Here is a 21,975-nt window from a genome sequence, read left to right as displayed (position 1 = left end):
GAGAAAGGTTGGGGGCGGGAGGAGAAGGTGACGACGGAGAATGAGATGGCTGGATGGCATCACCGACTCTGTGGACATGAGTTTGAGTGTACTCCGGGAGTTGGTGATGGACAGGGAGGCCTGGCGTGCTGTGATTCATGGGGTCGCGGAGAGTCGGACACGACTGAGCGACTGAACTGAACTGATAGGACATTTCACCCCAAAACAATAAATTTCACCTTTTTCTCAAGTGCACACGGAACCTTTTCCAGGATAGATCACATCCTGGGCCATAAATCTAGCCTTGGTAAATTCAAAAAAATGGAAATCATTCCAAGCATCTTTTCCGACCACAATGCAGTAAGATTAGATCTCAATTACAGGAGAAAAACTATTAAAAATGCCAACATATGGAGGCTGAACAACACGCTGCTGAATAATGAACAAATCATAGAAGAAATCAAAAGAGAAATCAAAATATGCATAGAAATGAATGAAAATGAAAACATGACAACCCAAAACCTCTGGGACACTGTAAAAGCAGTGCTAAGGGGGAAGTTCGTAGCAATACAGGTACACCTCAAGAAACAAGAAAAAAGTCAAATAAATAACCTAACTCTACATCTAAAGAAACTAGAAAAGGAAGAAATGAAGAACCCCAGGGTTATTAGAAGGAAAGAAATCGTAAAAATTAGGGCAGAGATACATGCAAATGAAACAAAAGAGACCACAGCAAAAATCAACAAAGCCAAAAGCTGGTTCTTTGAGAAGGTAAATAAAATTGACAAACCACTAGCCAGGCTCATCAAGAAACAAAGGGAGAAGAACCAAATCAATAAGATTAGAAATGAAAATGGAGAGATCACAACAGACAACACAGAAATACAGAAATACAAAGGATTATTAGAGAATACTATCAGCAAATATATGGCAATAAAATGAATAACTTGAAAGAATGGACAAATTCCTAGAAAAGTACACCTTGCCAAAGTACTTTTGTACTTTTTATTCCTGAACCAAGAAGAAACAGAAAATCTGAACAGACCCATCACAAGCACGGAACTAGAGGCTGTAATCAGAAATCTTCCAGCATACAAAAGCCCAGATACAGACAGCTTCACAGCTGAATTCTACCAAAAATTTAGAGAAGAGCTAACACCTATTCTACTCAAACTCTTCCAGAAAATTGCTGAGGAAGGGAAACTTCAGACTCATTCGATGAGGCTACCATCACCCTAATCCCAAAACCTGGTAAAGATGCCACAAAAAAAGAAAAATACAGGCCAATATCACTGATTAACACAGATGCAAAAATCCTTAACAAAATTCTAGCAATCAGAATCCAACAACACATTAAGAAGATCATACATCATGACCATGTGGGCTTTATCCCAGGAATGCAAGGATTCTTCAATATCCGCAAATCAGTCAATGTAATACACCACATTAACAAACTGAAAAAAATCATTTGATTATCTCAATAGATGCAGAGAAAGCCTTTGACAAAATACAACATCCATTTATGATAAAAACCCTCCAGAAAGTGGGAATAGAAGGGACATATCTTAACATAATAAAAGCTATATATGACAAACCCACAGCAAACATTATCCTCAACGGTGAAAAACTGAAAGCATTTCCCCTGAAGTCAGGAACAAGACAAGGGTGCCCACTCTCCCCACTACTATTCAACATAGTTCTGGAAGTTTTGGCTACAGCAATTAGAGCAGAAAAAGACATAAAAGGAATACAAATTGGAAAAGAAGAAGTAAAACTTTCACTGTTCGCTGATGACATGATCCTCTACACAGAAAACCCTAAAGACTCTACCAGAAAACTACTAGAGCTAATCAATGAATACAGTAAAGTTGCAGGATACAAAATCAACACACAGAAATCCCTTGCATTCCTATACACTAATAATGAGAAAATAGAAAGAGAAATTAAGGAAACTATTCCATTCACTGTTGCAACGAAAAGAATTAAATACTTAGAATATATCTACCTAAGGAAACAAAAGACTTGTACATAGAAAACTATAAAACACTAGTGAAAGTAATCAAAGAGGACACTAATAGATACTGTGTTCGTGGACTGGAAGAATAAATATTGTGAAAATGAATATACTACCCAAAGTAATTTATACATTCAATCCCTATCAAGCTACCAACGATATTTTTCACAGAGCTAGAACAAATAATCTCACAATTTGTATGGAAATACAAAAAACCTCGAATAGCCAAAGCAATCTTGAAGAAGAAGAATGGAACTAGGGGAATTAACCTGCCGGACTTAGGCTCTCCTACAAAGCCACAGTCATCAAGACAGTATGGTACTGGCATAAAGACAGAAATATAGATCAATGGAACAAAATAGAAAGCCCAGAGATAAATTCACGCACCTATGGACACCTTATCTTTGGCAAAGGAGGCAAGAATATAAAATGGACAAAAGACAGTCTCTTTAACAAGTGGAGCTGGGAAAACTGGTCAGCCACTTGTAAAAGAATGAAACTAGAACACTTCCTAACACCATACACCAAAATAATCTCAAAATGCATTAGAGAGCTAAATGTAAGACCAGATTCTATAAAACTCCTAGAGGAGAATGTAGGCAAAACACTCTCCAACATAAATCACAGCAGGATCCTCTAAGACCCACCTCCCAAAATATTGGAAATAAAAGCAAAAATAAACAAATGGGACCTAATTAAAATCAAAAGCTTCTGCACAGCAAAGGAAACTCTAAGCAAGGTAAAAGACAGCCTTCAGAATGGGAGAAAATAATAGCAAATGAAGCAACTGATAAAGGATTAATCTCCAAAATACACAAGCAGCTCCTGCAGCTCAATTCCAGAAAAATAAATGACCCAATCAAAAACTGGGCCAAAGAACTAAACAGACATTTCTCCAAAGAAGACATACAGATGGCTAACAAACACATGAAAAAATGCTCAATATCTCTCATAATCAGAGAAATGCAAATCAAAACCACAATGAGATACCATTTCACACCAGTCATAATGGCTGCTATCCAAAAATCTACATGCAATAAATGCTGGAGAGGGTGTGGAGAGAAGGGAACCCTCTTACACTTTTGATGCGAATGCAAACTAGTACAGCCACTATGGAGAACAGTGTGGAGATTCCTCAAAAAACTGGAAATAGAACTGCCATATGATCCAGCAATCCCACTCCTGGACATACACACCGAGGAAACCGGAACTGAATGAGACACATGTATTCCAATGTTCATCGCAGCACTGTTTATAATAGCCAGGACATGGAAGCAACCTAGATGTCCATCTGCAGACGAATGGATAAGAAAGCAGTGGTACATATACACAAAGGAGTATTTTTCAGCCATCAAAAAGAATGCATTTGAATCAGTTGTAATGAGGTGGATGAAATTGGAGCCTATTATACAGAGTGAAGTCAGCCTGAAAGAAAAACATCAATACAGTATACTAACCCATATATGTGGAATTTAGAAAGATGGTAACCTCAACCCTGTATACGAGACTGCAAAAGAGACATAGGTATATAGAACAGTCTTTGGGACTCTGTGGGAGAGGGTGAAGGTGGGATGATTGGGGAGAACAGCATTTTAGCATGTATATTATCATATGTGAAATGAATCACCAGTCCAGGTTCGATGCATGATACAGGATGCTTGGGGCTGGTGCACGGGGATGACCTGGAGGGAGGATATGGGGAAGAGGGAGGTGGGACGGGGGTTCAAGAAAGGGAACACATGTACACCGGGGGCGGATTCGTATCAATGTATGGAAAACCAGCCAATATATTAATGTAAGGTAATTTGCCTCCAATAAAATAAATTTAAAAAAAAATCAACAAAAGCACATTAATGGGCTAAAAAAACCCCACATGACTATATGATTTAATGCAGAAAAAGTATATTTAAAGAATTTAATATCTACTCACCTTAAAACTGACAAAAATACAGAAATAGATAACTTGCTCAATTTTATTAAAAAATAAAAACCTACCAGTAACGATACTTAATGGTGAAAAACTGGTATCTTTATCTCTAACATGGGTAACCAAAATAGGATGTCCAGTATCACCACACTTATTTAACACAGTAGTAGACATTCTAGCCAATGCAATATGTCAAGGAAAGGAAATAAAAGATGTACAGACCAGAAAAGAAATAAAACTGTACCTATTTTGCACCATAATCATGTCACAATTGTCCATGTGGAAAACCCAAAGAACACACACACAAAAATCTCAGAATAAGTGTGTTCAGCAAGTTCATAGGATACAGGACATACAAAAATCAATTCTATTTCTATATATTAAAAATGAACATATGGATGCTAAAACTAAACACACAATATTTATAGTGACCAAAATAAAGACGAAATATTTAGGTTTAATTCTTACATGTATGTACAGGACGTCCATGTTTTACAAAGAAATGATGAAGGAAACCAAGCACCTAAGTAAATGGAGACATATCTATCTTAGAAGAGTCAAAGAGTAAAGATTCAATTCTTCTCAAATTCGCATGCACTTTAACAAGAATCTCAGTAAGATTTTTTGTAAATATGTAAGATCATTCTAAAATTTTTGGAAAAGCAAAGAGACTGTAGTAGCGGGACATTCCTGGTGGTCCAGTGGTTAAGACTCCATTCCCAGCATAGGTTTCACTCTCTGGTCAGGGAACTAAGATTCTGCACGCCACACAGTGTGACCAAGAAAGAAAAAGAAGGTTAAAAGAAACTGTAATAGCTAAAAAAATATTTGAGAAAAGATGAATCAGTCTACCTGACTTCAAGACTGAGTACACAGTTATAGTAATGCAGGCTGCGTGGTCGTGGAAGATCAACAGAACAAAACAGGGAACCCAGAACAGACCACACAAGTAAGTCCAGATGCTTTATGATGAAGGTAAAAGCAATTCAACTGGAGGAAGAGTTTCTGTGCCAAATGGTAGTGGTGCAAATGGACATCCACAGATAAATAAACCAAAAATCTAAGTCTCATAGATTTGATAGAAATCAATTCAAAATGCATTACTGATTTAAAAGTAAAATGTCAAAATATAAAACTTCTAGGAAAAAAAAATAAGGCAAAATCCTCAGGATCTACGGCTATGCAAAGAATTCTTAGACTTGACAGTTAAAACACATAAGAAGGAAAAAACTAATAAACCAGATATCATTAAAATTTAAAACTTTTATTCTGTATAAAAGTCCTTGTAAGAGAATAAAAACACAACCTACAGACACAGAGAAAACATTTTCAAACCACATATTCAATGAAGGACTTAAATCTAGAATATAGAGCACACACTCAAAATTCGTAGAACACACTCAAAATTAATTTAAAAAAATGAATCCACTATAGCTCTTAGCCTCTTTTCTATTTTCCTCAAATATGGTAGGTCACTATTTTATCTCCTTTGCAGTTAGTTCATCTACTGAGTTTTAAATCTTTCATATATTTCACTTTTAGAAATTATCTGAAATCTGATCATCTGAGACCATTCTTTTTTTAATACACATTAATGTAGTTATTTTATACTGAGATATTAGTAACTAAAAATAATAGCCTTAAACAGTCTTATTTTGGAATTTAAGATCTGTTTCCCAACTTGTTTAGTGATTTCTGATTGTTAACGATCACTGAACTTTTCTCTGAAGAAATTGAGGCTTCTGTTTAAAATGCTTTCCTGTACAGAGAACTGCTTCCACTAAACATATGGGAGTACTAATTACCTGAGACAATACTAAAATGCATTTTTGGATTGTGTCTACATCCTCATGACAAAGAGCTCTTTTTTTTGATGATGCCTCAGCTTGCAGGGTCTCAGTTCCCAACCAGCAACTGAACCCAGCCAGGACCATGAAAGTCAAAGCCTTGAGATTCTAACCAATAGGGAACTCCCCCCAAAGCACTTTTAGTTAGGAATTCTCTCAACTAGAAGCCCTTTGTCTCCAACTGCATATGTCAAACCAAGCCCAAGCAATCAAGTCTCCATCTATTGGATAGATTTGGCATCAATAGCAAAACGTGCGAGGTTTTAACATGATTCTCATTGCAATTTGTCTACAGTTCCCAAAAGGCATAAAAGGTTAACCCAGGTGACTAAGAACAGGCAGGTATCCTCAGGGTAAATGCCAGCTCCATAGAGCCCTATGGTATTACCACCTCTCATAATTTTTGGCCTCTGATTTATTTTTCTATAGTCAAATACAAGTATGTTTTTTAAGAGATGTTTTATATTTTAACCAACATTTACGTGTGTAACATGGGAAATGATTTGCTTGCATATTTAGGATGCCTTAACTGCCAGAAATGGAAATCAAACTTTGGATAAGTTAATCATCTAATTTGTCTGGGGCCTACTTCCTTACATATGAATAAGTACACAAAATGTTTCAAGAAGAAACAAGAAAAATTTATTCTTACCATTTATGAGAAATTTATTATTTACTATTTCAATAAATGCCTTCTACTAGTGCAAACATTCTTCATTATATGAGAAAGTTTTAACGAAAGTTGAAAATGCAGTTAACTTCTACCAGAAGAATACGCAAAAGAAACAAATTCTCAGATTACATGCTATTATAATAGTGTTTGAAAACTGGGATATCTCAAAACTTCAGTATCTCCAGAGTTGTCAACTGAGAATGTTCTGAAGGTCCTAGTACTAGAAGTGACTAGTCACAGGTGCTCCCTTTCCCATCAGGACCTACCTTTAAGTAGGGGCCTCGTTTTCTACATCTTTAGAATTTCTTCAAGCAGTTTTTCACATTTTTTTTAATGATGTGACTCACATTTTCACACAAAATCTTAACAGACTTGAGATTCAGGAAGGAAAACAAGTTAAAGGATACCTTCCTACTTGAAAAGCTCTTTTTCTCTCCAGAATTTAAAAAATCGTCCTCATAGTATTAACATGGGGCCTGGCATATAGGCCCCAGCATTCCAAAACTGTCTGTTAAATAAAGGTATGAATATCAAAAATAAAACACAAAGTAGATGATGTATTACAAAAGGTTTCAAAATTCCCATCTGGAAAAAGGTTAGTGGAAAACTATAGTTCAAACAGAATTGTTAAGTGTGTAACTAGTGACGGACAAGTCTCTCTAGGAGACAATCTAAGAGATTACCATCCTTTCCAAATATTTTACATTCCACAGTTGTGTATGCTCAGTTGCTTGGTCATGTCTGACTCTGTGACCCCACGGATGGTAGGTAGCCCACCAGGATCCTCTGTCCATGCAATTTCCAGGTAAGAACACTGGAATGGGTTGCCATTTTCTTCTCCAGGGAGGTACACAAAGTAACAATATTACTTAGGATGAGACCTCAATAATACAGAGATAAAGAACAAAGTTTCAAGTAAAACAGAGAATTGAAATTCCAATTTTTCCACTTCCAGCCATATGGCTTTAGGCAAGTTACTTAATCTTTTCCAGTCTGTTCTCATTTTAAAACCACAAAAACAATGAGACAGCCATAAGGTTACTAATGAGGATCATGAATTAAATGTTTAACACAATTCTTAGCTTGACAGGCTGAGTTAAATGGCTTGAAAATCATCTTCACATGGGTGGCTCTCTCCAAACTATCATTCCTAATGTCGCATCTACACCTTCAGCAGAGAAAGAATTTAATAGAACTGACAGTCAATGTTTCTTCTTAGAGAAGAGTGAAAAAATTAGAACACAAACTTCCACATTTATTACAAACATAAAGACGTGGCTGAATGCAGCAAAACCAGTAAACATACCCAAGCTGTTATTAACACACAATTCTGATATTTAATCTAGCTCCAAAGTAGACTCACAGGAGTTAATAATCTTGATACCTCTTAACTCTGCAAGTGTAGGAAGAATATTTCTTCTGAACTAGAAAGAAACACGTACTATAAGTAGTATAGCATGGAAAATAAGAATAGTCTATTTTTGAATATCAAATAAAACTATAGTTTTCACACTGGCACAATATGATAACCATCTTCAAAGCCACTGCTGTTAGAATGAATAGAAATGGGTTTAAATTAAAACATAAAGGCTTGGGGATTAATTTCCTGAATATTGTTAAACATGCTATTAACAGGAGAGACTCGAATTTCTGCTTCATTAACGACCTTTAAAATGAGAGAAAATTTTCATTTAGGTCTAAGTTAGGTTCTCTTCCTTAATCTTCAAGTCCCAAAAAGAATGCTGTGACACACTTATGTTATAATAGGAAGAATTCGTTATAATAGGAAGAATTTTATTCACAAAGTTATGGATTTAGAACATTCTCTGAATCAGGTCTATTTACCACAACAATACAAAAAAATCCACCTCTGGAGGCATCTGGAAATGTGGAGAGGGGATATTCTGAAACACTCATGGTGACTCTATGGGAGAGCAAAGGGGAAGAACCACACCAATGACAATTGGTACCTGGGTCCCAAATGCTAAGTGAATGATAAATCATATGCCACACACAGTATAGCATACAATCTACTCCTCTACTCTCACCAAAAAGATATAAATGTTCCCCATTCCTCTCTCCTTTAACAAAGTAGAGTCCGTCAAGCCTTTACTCTTCAAAGTACAGGGCTCAATATGGAGACCAGAAGGTATACAATTTGTAGTCTACTGGAAGACAGCTTAGTGTACTACCGTTCTCATCAGATGCTATTCTTTCCCCTCTTTCTTCATGATCATAATCAAGTATACTCTTTTCAAAGATCTATGCCGACAATTTTCTCTAACAGCATGGTAATTCATCTTTGCTCCAACAACAAACTTTCAGCTGGTACGTATGAGAAAAGTCCTTTGCTCCAGTGAGTATGGCAGAATAAAATTTTCAAGTATCCTTGGAATTTTGCCTCTATAGATGCAAGGATGAAGATCCATATGCAACATTTTGTGTGTAGCAACATATGTGCTTTTTAACGAGGATAAGGTTCACAGTTTTCCTAAGATTTTCAAGAGTCTATGATCTTAAAACATTTTTTTTAAAAAGAAAAATTAACTCTATTGAAATCATCCCCCAAATCTTTGATAATTCCTGTGCTCAAAAACCTGGTGGCTTCCCAAGCTAAAACATATGGTTTAAACTCTCTCAACATATTAGTCAAAGTCCTGCATACTGCAGCCATTATCTCAACTACCTGGAGTTTAAAACTGTTGTCAATTTCTTTTACATACCTTTTGATTCCAGCAAACTAGACATACGTTTTTCCTTCTCAAGGCTCTGCTCACAGTTTTCTCTTGAAACATTTTCCTATATCCTCAACCATCAAAATCCTAATCATTGTTCAAGGTCTAGTTCAAATGCCACACCTATAGCAAAGACTTGCCTGCCTACTCAGCGGAAATTAATCCCCTTAGCAGCTGTGCTTTCACAGTATCTGTTACTTTTACTCAGCACCTGTCCCATCCCACATGGATCTAAGGTTTCTCAGTCGTATCCAACTGTTCAGAGACCCCGTGGACTGTAGCCCACCAGGCTCCTCTGCCTGTGGGGTTTCCCAGGCAAGAATATTGGAGTGGGTTGCCACTTCCTTCTCCAGGGTGCCTTTCTGACCCAGGGATGGAGCGCACATCTCCTGCATTGCAGGCACCTTCATTATCACTGATCTACTGGGGATTTATGTTTACAGTATTGTAACACTTTCCCTGCCCTGCTAGAATGTAACTAAGGGGTAAAAGCTGTGTCCCATGCCTCACTGTGATCACAGGTAAGCAGCACAGTATCTTAGATAAAATAAAGGTAAATATCTATTAAACTAAATCTGACTTGAAGGGAAATTTGACTATTAATAAACAACAATGAAAACAAAATAGAGTGAAATATCTGGAAAGGACACGGCAATCACATCCCCAAAACTTACAAAATGACCATTCTACTTCAATTATGTACAAATTCATACCCATAAATTCTTTCACACAAAAGAAAATGACAATTCAGTTATGGAAAGTCTGTATGAATAACAGCTTTAAAATAAATAAATGTTTTCAAAAAAAGTACTCTGTAAACAGTTAAGTATTACACAATTACAGATTTTAATTAACCATGATTGATATTCTACTATTCTTGACCATAATGTATGTCTTAACTACCAGACTGTTTTTATTCTTTAGCAGAGCTCTACTCAAGTTTTCTAAGGGTTAAAATTAATTAATTTGAAACAGCTGATAACTACATTAAAGTGATTCAGGAATCATCAAATAACTATGTTCAGGTTAAATTAAATCCTAACAATATAAACAACTATAAAAAGAACCAAATCTGTAAAATTTTATACTTTATAATTATATAAAACCAAGTATACTAGAAAATTATACATTTTTTAAAACACTAAGAGCTCTGTCTCTCTCGGTTTACTCTGTAAACTATTTTATACAAGTTTCTTATAAGAATATTCAGGGGATAATAAGACTTATCACCAGAGGAAAAAAACTATTTTCCCAGTCAAGAACCCTTGCCTAATTTTAGTAACTTCAAGGCTCTACACTATAGAGTTCTAGGCAAATGGGTAGGGGATAATACATGAGTGACACAAAAAACTCTGGGTCAATTTTAAGTGCTAAATATTGCTTTAATTATGTAAAGCCTGTGAACTTCCTACTGGAAAGATTTGCTAATCAACATGTTCACGGGTTCATCAATTTTCCTACCATATACATAAAGCCATAAGTAAATACTAGAAACATTTTTGTTTATATATGTTATACAGAGGCTCCTTATATAATATTAAGTTATTCAAAAGCAATTAGAAACTTTTATTTAAAAATATGCAAACACTTGTTAGCTGAGATATTGAAAAAAGTAGGACAAAAGCAGCAGCAGGAGGAATACAGAAAGCAACTGCAATGCCAAATAAAAGGTCTCACAATTAACAAGCTATGTGACAACCAATACAGGTTTTAATAAAACAGACTAAGCTGTAGAAAATTCTTTATATTCTTTGCATACTCCTGTACATTTTATCTTTCTCTAAAAAATTAATTAAATGGTGAGAAACAGCTCAAAGAATTTCAGAAGCAACATTATTTTAATCTGGCATGTTATGACACCAAGATGAATGGTAGAATTTGTGGTCTTGGGTTATAAACACTATGATTTTAAAAGTTAATAATGGCCTTCTATTTTATAAAGAGTGCTAACAAAGGAAAATACAAAGGGATGACACAATAGGAAGTACAGTTTGGTAGACTGGTAATCAGGAAATTAAACTTCTAGCTCTGGTATTCTTAGTTACATAGGAACTATGTAAACTTTGGCAAACATTTTCTTCACCACTCTGAATTTCAGACTCCTCATCTCATCTATAAATAATAAAAGTGAGAGAGTTGACTTTGTGTTCTCTTTTCTTTATATCTGTGTGTATGTATATACACACATAAAATATCTAAATGTTAGTGCTGGTTTAAAAGGAGAATTAGAAAACATTAGACACTGAAAATTCAAAAATATTTAAGTTTCATATGAACAAATACACTTCAAAAAACAGGTATTCTGAAAGTTAAGGATAGGCAAACAAGGAGTAAAGAACAGTTAAGCGTGTTAATTAAAAACATAAAACAGGGAACTAATTAACAGCCAGTTTGGGGCTCCAAAAATATAATAAATTCATGCTTGCTCTATTTTGGAATGTTGATTATTAATTACTTCCTTGATGAACATCAGGAATATGACATAATATAAAATTAACACACAATTACCAAACTAAGCACACTTTACTCAGGAAAGCCAAAATCAAATTATTTTTATAAAGAAGCAATTTTGTGAAAAAGAAGCAATTTTGTAACTTATAAAAACATTCAAAAGCAGCATACAATCTGAAACTATACCACTATAAAATGGCTAAATGTTGCACACTTATTTACTAATGCCAAACAGTATTTCTACTTTTATTCTTTAAAACTGTCATGTAACTCACTTCAAATTTAGGCCCCAGAGCTCAGAACTGCCAAAGAACAAACTACTCACATAGTAGAATTCTATATTCTGAGAAGGAAGTCCCTCATTGCTCAAACATTTCATGAGTAAATAATTTCTATCATAAAGCTCTAACTCGTGCATCAGGAGAATAGGTGGGTTTTAACAGAACTGTTCTTAAAGATTCTTTCTTAGAAAATATGAAAAATGGAGTAACTGTTCATTTGCCAAAGACCACAATGTAATTTTTTCGATCCTAAACTGATTGTTATAGATTAAACTAATTTAAGGTGAATCCTTACTCCTGAAATTACGAAGCACAAAATATCAATTAAGATTTTCAAATAGGCCATCAAATTTGTTTTTTAAAAAAATTTCTTACTGTAATGAAGTCATCCCCTTTAACCATTCTTCCTTGGTAAAAAATCCCATGCTTTCAGCCTCCAATTTCCACGCTAAAACTAACATAATAATCTGGAAAGAACAGAACATAAAGGATAGGGGAGAAGTCAGCACAGAGATTATCATGTCTATATTTATCATGGAGAGCATTTTTATACAACTATTTCCATCCTTCAACTATTAAAGAGTACAATCTCTGGAATTATTAACTGTAAAGAAATTTAGATGGGTCAATTTCTTAAAAGCAAAATATTCTAACAGTTTCTGAAGGTAGAATCTCTCTTACTTTATTACAAAAGACATTTGTATCAAGAAAGATAATACATGCCCAAGTTAAATTCACTTAAAAAAAAACCTAAATGAAAATCTGCAATATTCATGAAGACACAAAATCTTCTTATAAGATTAAACTGTTCCAATTTTTAGAAATTTATGAATATGCTATACCCCACTTGCATTCCATTCTACTTAAAAATAAAACATACATTTTCAGGTTCAACACCAATGTCTTCACAAAATTTTTCCATTCCTTCTGGCCCTACAACTTCATCAGGACCTTCAAAGACAAAAATAATTTATATATTTTATTGTTATAACTTTATATCAACATAAAACAGAAGCCACTGTGTTAAAGGAATTTATGAATACATAACATTTTTTGTGAATAACTGACTTTGAATTTTGACATACCTTTGATAAAGTATGAATATTTGCACAGATTAAATTTTTTTAACTTTGGAATCCTCTTTGAACACATTATAAAATATAATTAAGGACATAAAAATAAACATTAATGACTATCACTAGGTTGTACAATCACTTGAATCTATCCTTAAAAATTCATTTACTGAGAGCTTCCTCTGAAGAAATTTTTGACAATGCATCAATATAAAGATACACAAGAAGGTCTGAGTTGCTTATTCTACTAGAATGTGCCAGTACCAACCCACAATTCAAGACAGTAAACAGAGGAAAATATCTGTTTCTTACTAAAACAGATGGTCATTCATTAATCTTCTTAAATATATACATAAAAATTTAATACTTTTAAGATATAACAATAATGATATAAGAAAATGGCTACATTGAGATTCCAGAATGAGATATTTTCCTAGTAAAGCATGAATATTATATAATTTTAATGTAGAAATAAATGCTAATCCCTCAATTAGCTATGTCTATCACTAGTTCAAAAATTAAGGATATTTTTCCTATTTTTCCCTTAGTAACTAAACATAAGTCAGTACATCAATTCTCCTATTTTTTTATGTTATCTTTTGACTTGATAAGAGTAAAACAAATTTGTGACAACATGGATGAACCTCAAGGGCATTTTGCTAAGCGAAACAAGTCAGAGAAAGGGAAATACCCAACGTGAGTTCACTTGTATAAAGAATCTACCAAAAACAATCAAAGTAAAATACAGAGAAGTGATTGGTGGTTGCCAGAGGCAGGGGTAGGCAAAATGAGTGAAGGTGGTCAAAAGGTACAAAATTTCAAACTTAGTAAGTCCTGAGGATGTAACACAGAGCAGGATGACTATAGTGTTAATAATACTATTTTGTGTATTTGAAAGTAGCTAAGAGTAAATTCTTAAAAGTTCTTATCACAACAAAATTTGTAGCCGTGTGTAGTGACAGGTGGTAATAACTTTGTGATAAAAAACATATATCATTATGTTGTATACCTGAAATTAATATAATGATATACCTCAATTTAAAAGGCTAAAGTAAGTTTTAAAACTAGATATGATAGAAATGTTTACCACACCTGGTTTTTGAAAGAAAACAGTCTTCAAATATTAAAGTAGCTAAGAGAAACTTGTTTTCCTTTCTTAAGGACTAAAAATACTCCAGCTTATATGTCATGGACTAGACCAAGGCTGCTCAGGTGGCATTTTATATCACCATCATTAGTTCATAAGCACAACATGGGGCCAATGTCCTATGGTTTTTCTTAGTAGAAAAACGTAACCACCCAGTATGGGACCAGTTAAGCTTTTACTGTCTCAGATGAGGTCCAGACCGCTAAGATGATGTTAACACATGATCTGAAACCAAATGTTTTAAAAATTCTTTGGTCTAAGTAAGTATTGTATTTTGTTATACAGTGAAATGTTAAAAGGTTAAGGTGTGATAATTGTAGGAAACTTTCACTTACTTTTTATGAAAATGTGTTAATTATGTAATTTTAAAAGCACACATACACAATTAAGGTGTTAAAAAAAATAACCGAATGTGCATCCTTATATGCGGTTTGGATGAAAATAAAAACCAGATAAAAAAACTGAATGGAAGAAAACAAAGTTTTTTTAAGTCATGATTGAAATATATTTTAAACTTTTCTAATGCAGCAAGAAAGCAAACTTGCCCTCCACACTGCCATCACTAGTAATTAGAAGAGAAAGCTGAAGAGTCATATCAATAAATATCAGTTACTGTCATAAAAAATAGCCTTCCTAGAAAATGGGAGACTACTGATTAAAATTTGATAAGAATCGAGTTAAATTGTGTTATATAAAGATATATAAGATACATATAAGACCTTTTTGTAAATGTCAAGTGACTTTCACAAAACAAATAACAACAATCTAAATCTAAAACCAAGTCTATACTAATGTTCTTTTCCCCAGATCACATAACATCAATTATACTTCTTCAAACAGACTCTTTCAATAAAACTACTTCCAGGGTAAAACCTCTGGAGTAGAATTTAACTATTTCAGGCACAATATGGGTTTCTACTCAACTTAAGATGCTATGAAAATGATTTAGTTCACTCTACCAGCTGGTTACTTTACTAGGACTAAGCAATTCCGTTCCGTTCCGTCGCTCAGTCGTGTCCGACTCTATGCGACCCCGTGGACTGTAGCCTACCAGGCTTCTCCGTCCATGGGATTCTCCAGGCAAGAATACTGGAGTGGGTTACCGTTTCCTTCTCCAGGGGATCTTCCCGACCCAGGGATCGAACCCGGGTCTCCCGCATTAGAGGCAGACGCTTTAACCTCTGAGCCACCAGGCAAGCCCAGGACTAAGCAATTATATCCCCCTTTTTTTGATTCTTTATAAGACTTTAAAATGCCTTTTCACTTCCTGTACGTTTCTTCAACAACAGGCCTAATATATTCCTGAATCCTTGCCAATGCAAGTATCACTCAAAATGAGAGGTCTTATGAAAGGGAAAAACTATCAGGCTTTTCACACATCACTTATGACCTGCTGCTGCTGCTAAATCACTTCAGTTGTGTCCGACTCTGTGTGACCCCATAGACAGAAGCCCACCAGGCTCCCCTGTCCCTGGGATTCTCCAGGCAAGAACACTGGAGCGGGTTGCCATTTCCTTCTCCAATGTGTGAAAGTGGAAAGTGAAAAGTGAAAGTGAAGTGGCTCAGTCGTGTCCGACCCTTAGCGACCCCACGGACTGCAACCCTCCATGCATGGGATTTTCTAGGCAAGAGTACTGGAGTGGCTTGCCATTGCCTTCTCCAACAATATCTTATTAACAAGATTTGTGGTAAAACATTTTGTTGCAGTTGTTTCGCTCAATCGGACTCTTTTGTGACCCCATGGACTGCAGCCCACCGGGCTTCTCTGTTCATGGGATTTTCCAGGTAATAATACTGGAGAGGGTTGCCATTTCCTCCTCCAGGGAATGCTTTTAAAATTGAAAAGAAAATCAATTTTCTGATAGTTTAATAACCATATAGTTCCCAGCTATATTTGCAGGGTCTAAAACAATGCCAGCCAGAGCAAATGCTCAGGGGGAAAAAAAAAATCTGCTCAAAGCATGACACAGCACCTTAAACATAAGCTACATAGAAGATACACTGTTAATTTTTTGGAACAGTATTGTAAAAATATATAACCAGTAAATCTGATGCTGCAATACTATTACTCTTTTAATAATAGCTAACATTTATTAGGTTCTAACTACATACCAGGTACAGTACTAAGTGTTTTCTTTACATGTTTTATCTCAGAAGGCACAATTATTGTCTCCATTTTAAACAAGGATATCTCAGTTACTCTGACATTCAGCAAGCACCTCCTCATCGTTTAGGTCTCTGACTGAAGCAATCTCCAGAGAGGCCTTCCCCAGTCACCTTATTTGAAAGTCCACCCCAACTTTCTACTTTCCATCCCTGCATCACACCACATTACTTTTACAGTCCTCCACCATCTGTAATTATCTTGCTTATTTACTGTGTCTTCCCCACTAGAAGGCAAGTCCCCCAAGGGCAGAGATCTTGCCTGACTTGTTCACCACCATATTCCCAGCACTCAGCACAGTGCCTGACACATGGATACAAGTGCTCCATAAATATGCATCATTCGATGAATGACAGGAAATAAGTTAACCTCAAGTATACTTACTAATTATATTTTGGAAAAGGAAAACTGGCTGCCATGTACAAATTATAAAACAAGATAGTAGCGGTTAAGCACAGGCTACATGGTCAGAATGACGAGGATTTGAATCCAGGCTCTTTCATTGTATGATCTTGGGCAAATTACTTGATCTAAGCCTGTTTCTCATCTATAAAACAACAATACCACCACCTACTTAGCAGAATGGTCACAGGAAAAAATTAGGTAATAAAGAATAAAGATAGCAATTAGTTTGCTGGCTATTAAAAAATGTTGGCATAAAAAATAAATGGTTAACTAAATCTAATCCTGTGCTACCCAGGAAAGTCCCTATGAGAAGTAAAACAATCAAGCATGAAAGAAATTTTAAAAAAGACTAATTTTATGTATCTAGTACTGTTCATAGGTGAAATAAGATGACCAGCCTTTGATGCTATATCTTACCATACATACCAGTAAAACTGGCATTTTGAATACTGGGTCAACATTTCAAATGGAGGTCAAAAGAAAATGAATTCCTTCTATTTAATTTGGGTTAGTGGTTGTCTTGGGATGCCAGTAATAGCAGCTTTTCTGGTCTATAAAGAATCTGTTCTGTTACTAAACAATTTTTAAATTATATTGTTGAGATTGCTCAGAGGATACCAACAGTGAAGCTGCTGTCTCTCAAAATAGTCTTTTTTTCCATACATAACCTAAAACTAAATCTTAAGTTCAAAGTTCCCTTGAGATCTAAGCCTTATTATCACTAAATATAAGACAATGACTGCATATACAGTGTTTTATTCTAAACACACACTCTGAGGATGATAGGTAAAAGGGGAAAAAAACCCAAAAAAAAACCTAACCAGGGAGGCAGGTAAAAGAAGGAAACAGTTTAGGGTGGAGGGTAGATTTAAAATCAATAATTCCAAAAAGACCTAAATCATTCTAATGATTCTATGGGGGAAAAAATGTATAAAATTTAATATGAATTAATCTCCCGTTTAACTGCTATGAAGAAGTTAATAATAAATGGGAAACAAGTTTCTTTTTCATATACTTAACTCTGGCCTCATCCCAGGCTTTCGACTTTTACCTCTGAACTAGTCTCATCCTAGACTAGAGTTTTTCATTCACCACCTATAGGATTTAGTGCAGGTTAAACTTAGCTTCTTCAAGAAATTTTCATTGACACTTTCAACGTTGGGTCATACACTCCTCCTATGAACTCTCACAGTGCATCTTCCTAATATATTAATAGCATATAGAATACTATACTAACATCAATCTATTTACTTTCTTATTTATTATTGCATCTCCAGCAGAAGTGAATGGCTAAATAAATAACTGTATTAAAGGGTAAAACTGTCATGGAATGATATATGAGTTTTAAATCTTTTACTATGTCTTCCCAAAAGTGTCACCAAAAAAATTTCAGAAAATACAAGCTTATGGTTCAGAAAAACTTCAAAGAAAACAGAAAAATAAAAAGAACCATATAAAGTATAAAATGTTCTATTACACACTGTTTTCCAGAATACCAATTCCACTGTAGCCAATGGACATAAACCAATAATGAATCTATTTACAAATTTTACCAACAGTAAATGAGTTTCACCCTACCCACTAAACATATACTGAATTACATATTTAAAAAAATATCAGCCTGAAAGGGCACCAAATTCTTAGCCTAACCATAATCCTCAGTCTTGACCCTGATCTCAGCACATAGCACTAACACATAGCAGGCCTGCAATAAATATTTGTTAAATGAAATGAACCAAAAAAAAAAAGTTTTAAAGCATGTGACTGATATCTTCTTATATTAATTTCATTACCTGCATACTCATAAAACCAAGCCAGGCACTTCTTGCTTGAAAAATGTTCCTCTCCACTTATTAGTCTAGCAGGGGGTTGGGATCTGCAATAGCTTAGAAAACACACAAATGCCTAAGAATTTTATCAAGTCTCAACTTTTAGTGAAAAGCTAAGTTCAATATGAACTACTTCAATTCAAACCAAAGTCTTTCTTTTTTTTTTTTTACAGTTGGTGTTATAGGGAAAAACTGGAATTGTTAAATATATGCAATTTGAAACAGTAATCTATACATAAAAATTTCTGGCTAACAAAGCACAAATGCTACTTTGCTCACTATCAATTACCAAAAATATCACTAAAATTATTGCTCCCAGATTTCAAAAGACCACACAGAAGTTCAACCTAATGGTCTCAATGCAGGACTGGTAGTTGGGAAAATACAAATCTTTACAGTGGTTTTGCTGATTTGCATAGAAATTCTATGTGTGTATAATTTGAAAATGAACCTTACAAAGTATATTTTGATACCCAGTGTATCAATATTTCAGAATATTACATATTAGGGGGTGTTTATTTATCACCTACCAAGCTTAAACAAACATTTTAAAGATAAAAGATAATATAGAATTTAAAGGTATAATTAGATTCCACAGATTAGAAAGAAAAAAAAAAAAACTCTAATAGATCATACCAGTTCAAATAATTGGGCCAAAGCAGTTTAATCCCAGGATCTATCTTTTTCATAAAATAATTAAAATTTAGAAAGTAAGTGGCCTCTAAGATTTAATGAACAGAGAAACTTTTCTCAAGGAGCTCAGTTATACTACCACAATGACAGGAATGCTATAACTTCTGCAAATATGTAATCGTTTTCGAATAATGTAATATAAAATAAGGGTGCCAAATTAAAATTTTAAGTTGATAGAGCAAAGTATCACCTGAGTGCTAAGAATACTAACGGCTCAGCCGTTTTAATGTGCTTAATTTAAATAATTTTAATACGTTATACATTTAAGATTGCTACAAGTTAAAGTAAAAGAAATCTAATTTGCATGCTTCATACAAATAGGAGCTAGTGGAGTATATGTCAAATTTTAGTATGAATTATTAAGAGGTATAAGAAAACAGCAGTATCTTTCACAGTAACAGTCCAATACCCTCGGGCTCTTCCGCCAACTACAGTAATAAGAGGAAAAATCCAGCCAATTACAAAAAAGATGAAGCAGACTAAAGAGGTCACCTACCTTACATTTTAAGCAGATTTCTCTTTAAGGAGACCTCTATCATTATCTCCTCTTAATAATGCTGGCTACTTTAAATGGTCTTACATTAAGTGCCAACCAGTAAGACAGTCAAGACATCCAATAAGGAGATTTAAAAAACCCACCTCTCACACGTAAACTGCAATGATTTTTTGCAGCATACAGTGTTGCTGTAATGCCTTAATGACATGCTACAATGGAACCAAAGAGCTATACAACTACAACTCTGCCTTGCTTTCTTTTTCTCCAAGAAGATGCAGAGTACAATAGCTCTCAAATTATTAATATTTATGTTGAGAGCTAACAGCATCCTGATGGTTAAACAACAAGACGCATGCAGGGCCTTTTCAACTTTGCACATAGCGTCTTGGCTATGGAGGCACTATAGCCAGGCACTTTATTTGGCAGGTGGAAGCACTATGCTTCCAGAAAATGGGGCTCCTGCTGGGATGGCCCGGGTTAGATCACTAAAATACTAAATCTGGAGGCCAATTCCAGCACAAGGACCTTCTCTTTCTATGACTCCCAAAGCAGCAGTCAGGACGAAATTCCTCGCGCTCTGCTCCTTTCTTCACAGTCTACAGAGAAATTCTAGAAGTGACCCTTGCACGAATCTGTACACTGCCAGGTCTGGACTGAGGGAGGGGGAGGCTTAGGGAACGGGGTACTCGTCTCCCCCACCCTCCCCGGCACGCAGACTCCGACGGGAAGCGACTCTCAGAGTGCCTTAGCGGCGTCTGAGCACACAACCCAACACGAGGTGGAGCCCGGCACAGACTCACGCGGTCCGGCGCCTGCCACCCCGGTTTATCAGAGGGGGCTCGCCTCTCCCCAGCTCGAGGCCCGGCCGGCCGCCTCCTCTTTCGGTCCTGCAGCAGAAAGAAAAGACTGAAGGGCAGGGGGCGGCGGTACCTGGAGATTTTACACTTTTTGAGGCCTCCGTCTTCCGCCGCTGCCGCTGCCACCCCAGGAGATTTTCTCTTTTTCTTCACCGGCATCTTCCGCCCTCCCCGGCGGGGCGGGCAGGCGAGCCGGGGAAGGGGGTCGCTGCCCGCTGAGGACTCCTCAGGGCTGGCTCCCGCTTCCCAGAGACAGCAGCGAGCGAAGGAGCAGAGCCGCCAGCCCGCCCCTGAACGGCGCAGCCCGGCCGCCGCTCGCTCCCAGGGCCCCTGCCCGTCCTTCTCAGAGCAAAGCCGCGGGGGCTCCCCGCCTGCAGGCACTTCAGCGGATCACACCAGCGACAGAACGCGGACGGCGCGGCAACACCACCAGTCACACACTCCTAAAGCCAGAGGTGCAGCCTGACCCGGATGCGAATAGCCCGGGGCCGGAAGTGACGCGACGCCGAGACGGACGTCGGGAGGGGCGTGGCTCCTCTCTGCCTGGCCGGGTTACTCTGTGAGGCCGCGTCCAGTGGAGAAGTTGGGGGTTATTGACCCGTTGACCGCCTTTAGTTGTCAAAGCTATCCCGGCTTTTCTCACGAAGCTTCCATTCTGCCTTAATGCTGATGGTAATCCCCCCCCAAAATGTCTTAAGAAACCACTAATACTCTGCAGAATGCCATTAATTGGTTCAGAATGGACATGTGATTCTAGGCAGGCCAATCAGTGCCAAAGACCTGAAACTGAAGCATCAGGAAGCAACTTTTTTTCCTATGGACCTGAACCTGAGAGGAGGTGGAGAATGAAGCCAAAACTCAGGAGAGATCTGAATAAAGCAGAAAGAAAAATCAAGAAGACATTTTATGATACGAGTCTGTGCTGTACCCTAGAATGTTCAGATACTTGAGCAAATAAATCTCACTGCTTTGCTTAAGCAATTAAGTTCTCTGTCACTGGAACCAAAAGAATGTTATGTTTGAACCCAAATTTGAATAAAATCAAGTTTCTATAAAAAAATACCACTTGTAAGTAGAGGACAGAGAAACATGGTAAAACTCAGTGTGATCAGCAAAATGTAGACTATTAGAAGATGTACAAGAAAATGACAGAGATTCAACAACTAAGTTTTAGAGTGAGGGAGAAAGAAGGGAATTGTAAAAGATATTTGAAAAACAGATCAATCATTTTTCACATGTGGTCCTTACTTGAGTCTTTATTCAAATAACATAAATAATAGTTTGTCCAATATTTGTCCCAATGTAGCCATGAAATTAAAAGACGCTTACTCCTTGGAAAGAAAGTTATGACCAACCTTGATAGTATATTAAAAAGCAGAGACATTACTTTGCCAACAAAGGTCC

The 21,975-nt window shown here is 36.2% G+C and overlaps 1 protein-coding gene across 3 annotated transcripts in view; it reads right to left on the bottom strand.

The window, feature by feature from the left end:
• DCUN1D5 (defective in cullin neddylation 1 domain containing 5) overlaps window positions 1-21,049 on the bottom strand; it is a 50,841-nt gene extending 29,792 nt beyond the window's left edge. Inside the window, exons 1-4 of one of the 3 annotated variants that reach the window (XM_055422862.2) lie at window positions 20,645-21,049; window positions 18,490-18,581; window positions 12,788-12,858; window positions 12,283-12,374 (exon numbers count right to left, since the gene is read on the bottom strand). In XM_055422862.2, coding sequence (XP_055278837.1) covers window positions 12,283-12,374; window positions 12,788-12,858; window positions 18,490-18,581; window positions 20,645-20,730 — 341 coding nt within the window. In that variant the 5' untranslated portion in view covers window positions 20,731-21,049. The remainder of the gene's footprint in view (window positions 1-12,282; window positions 12,375-12,787; window positions 12,859-18,489; window positions 18,582-20,644) is intronic. The other 2 variants (XM_088842877.1, XM_088842878.1) reach the window with 2 other exon arrangements.
• Window positions 21,050-21,975: the final 926 nt, after the last annotated feature.

The sequence above is a fragment of the Moschus berezovskii genome, chromosome 14 (genome assembly GCF_049115385.1).
Source record: "Moschus berezovskii isolate FMDL1 chromosome 14, NW_MosBer_1.0, whole genome shotgun sequence".
NCBI lineage: Eukaryota > Metazoa > Chordata > Mammalia > Artiodactyla > Moschidae > Moschus > Moschus berezovskii.
This window is presented reverse-complemented; position numbering and strand designations above follow the sequence as displayed.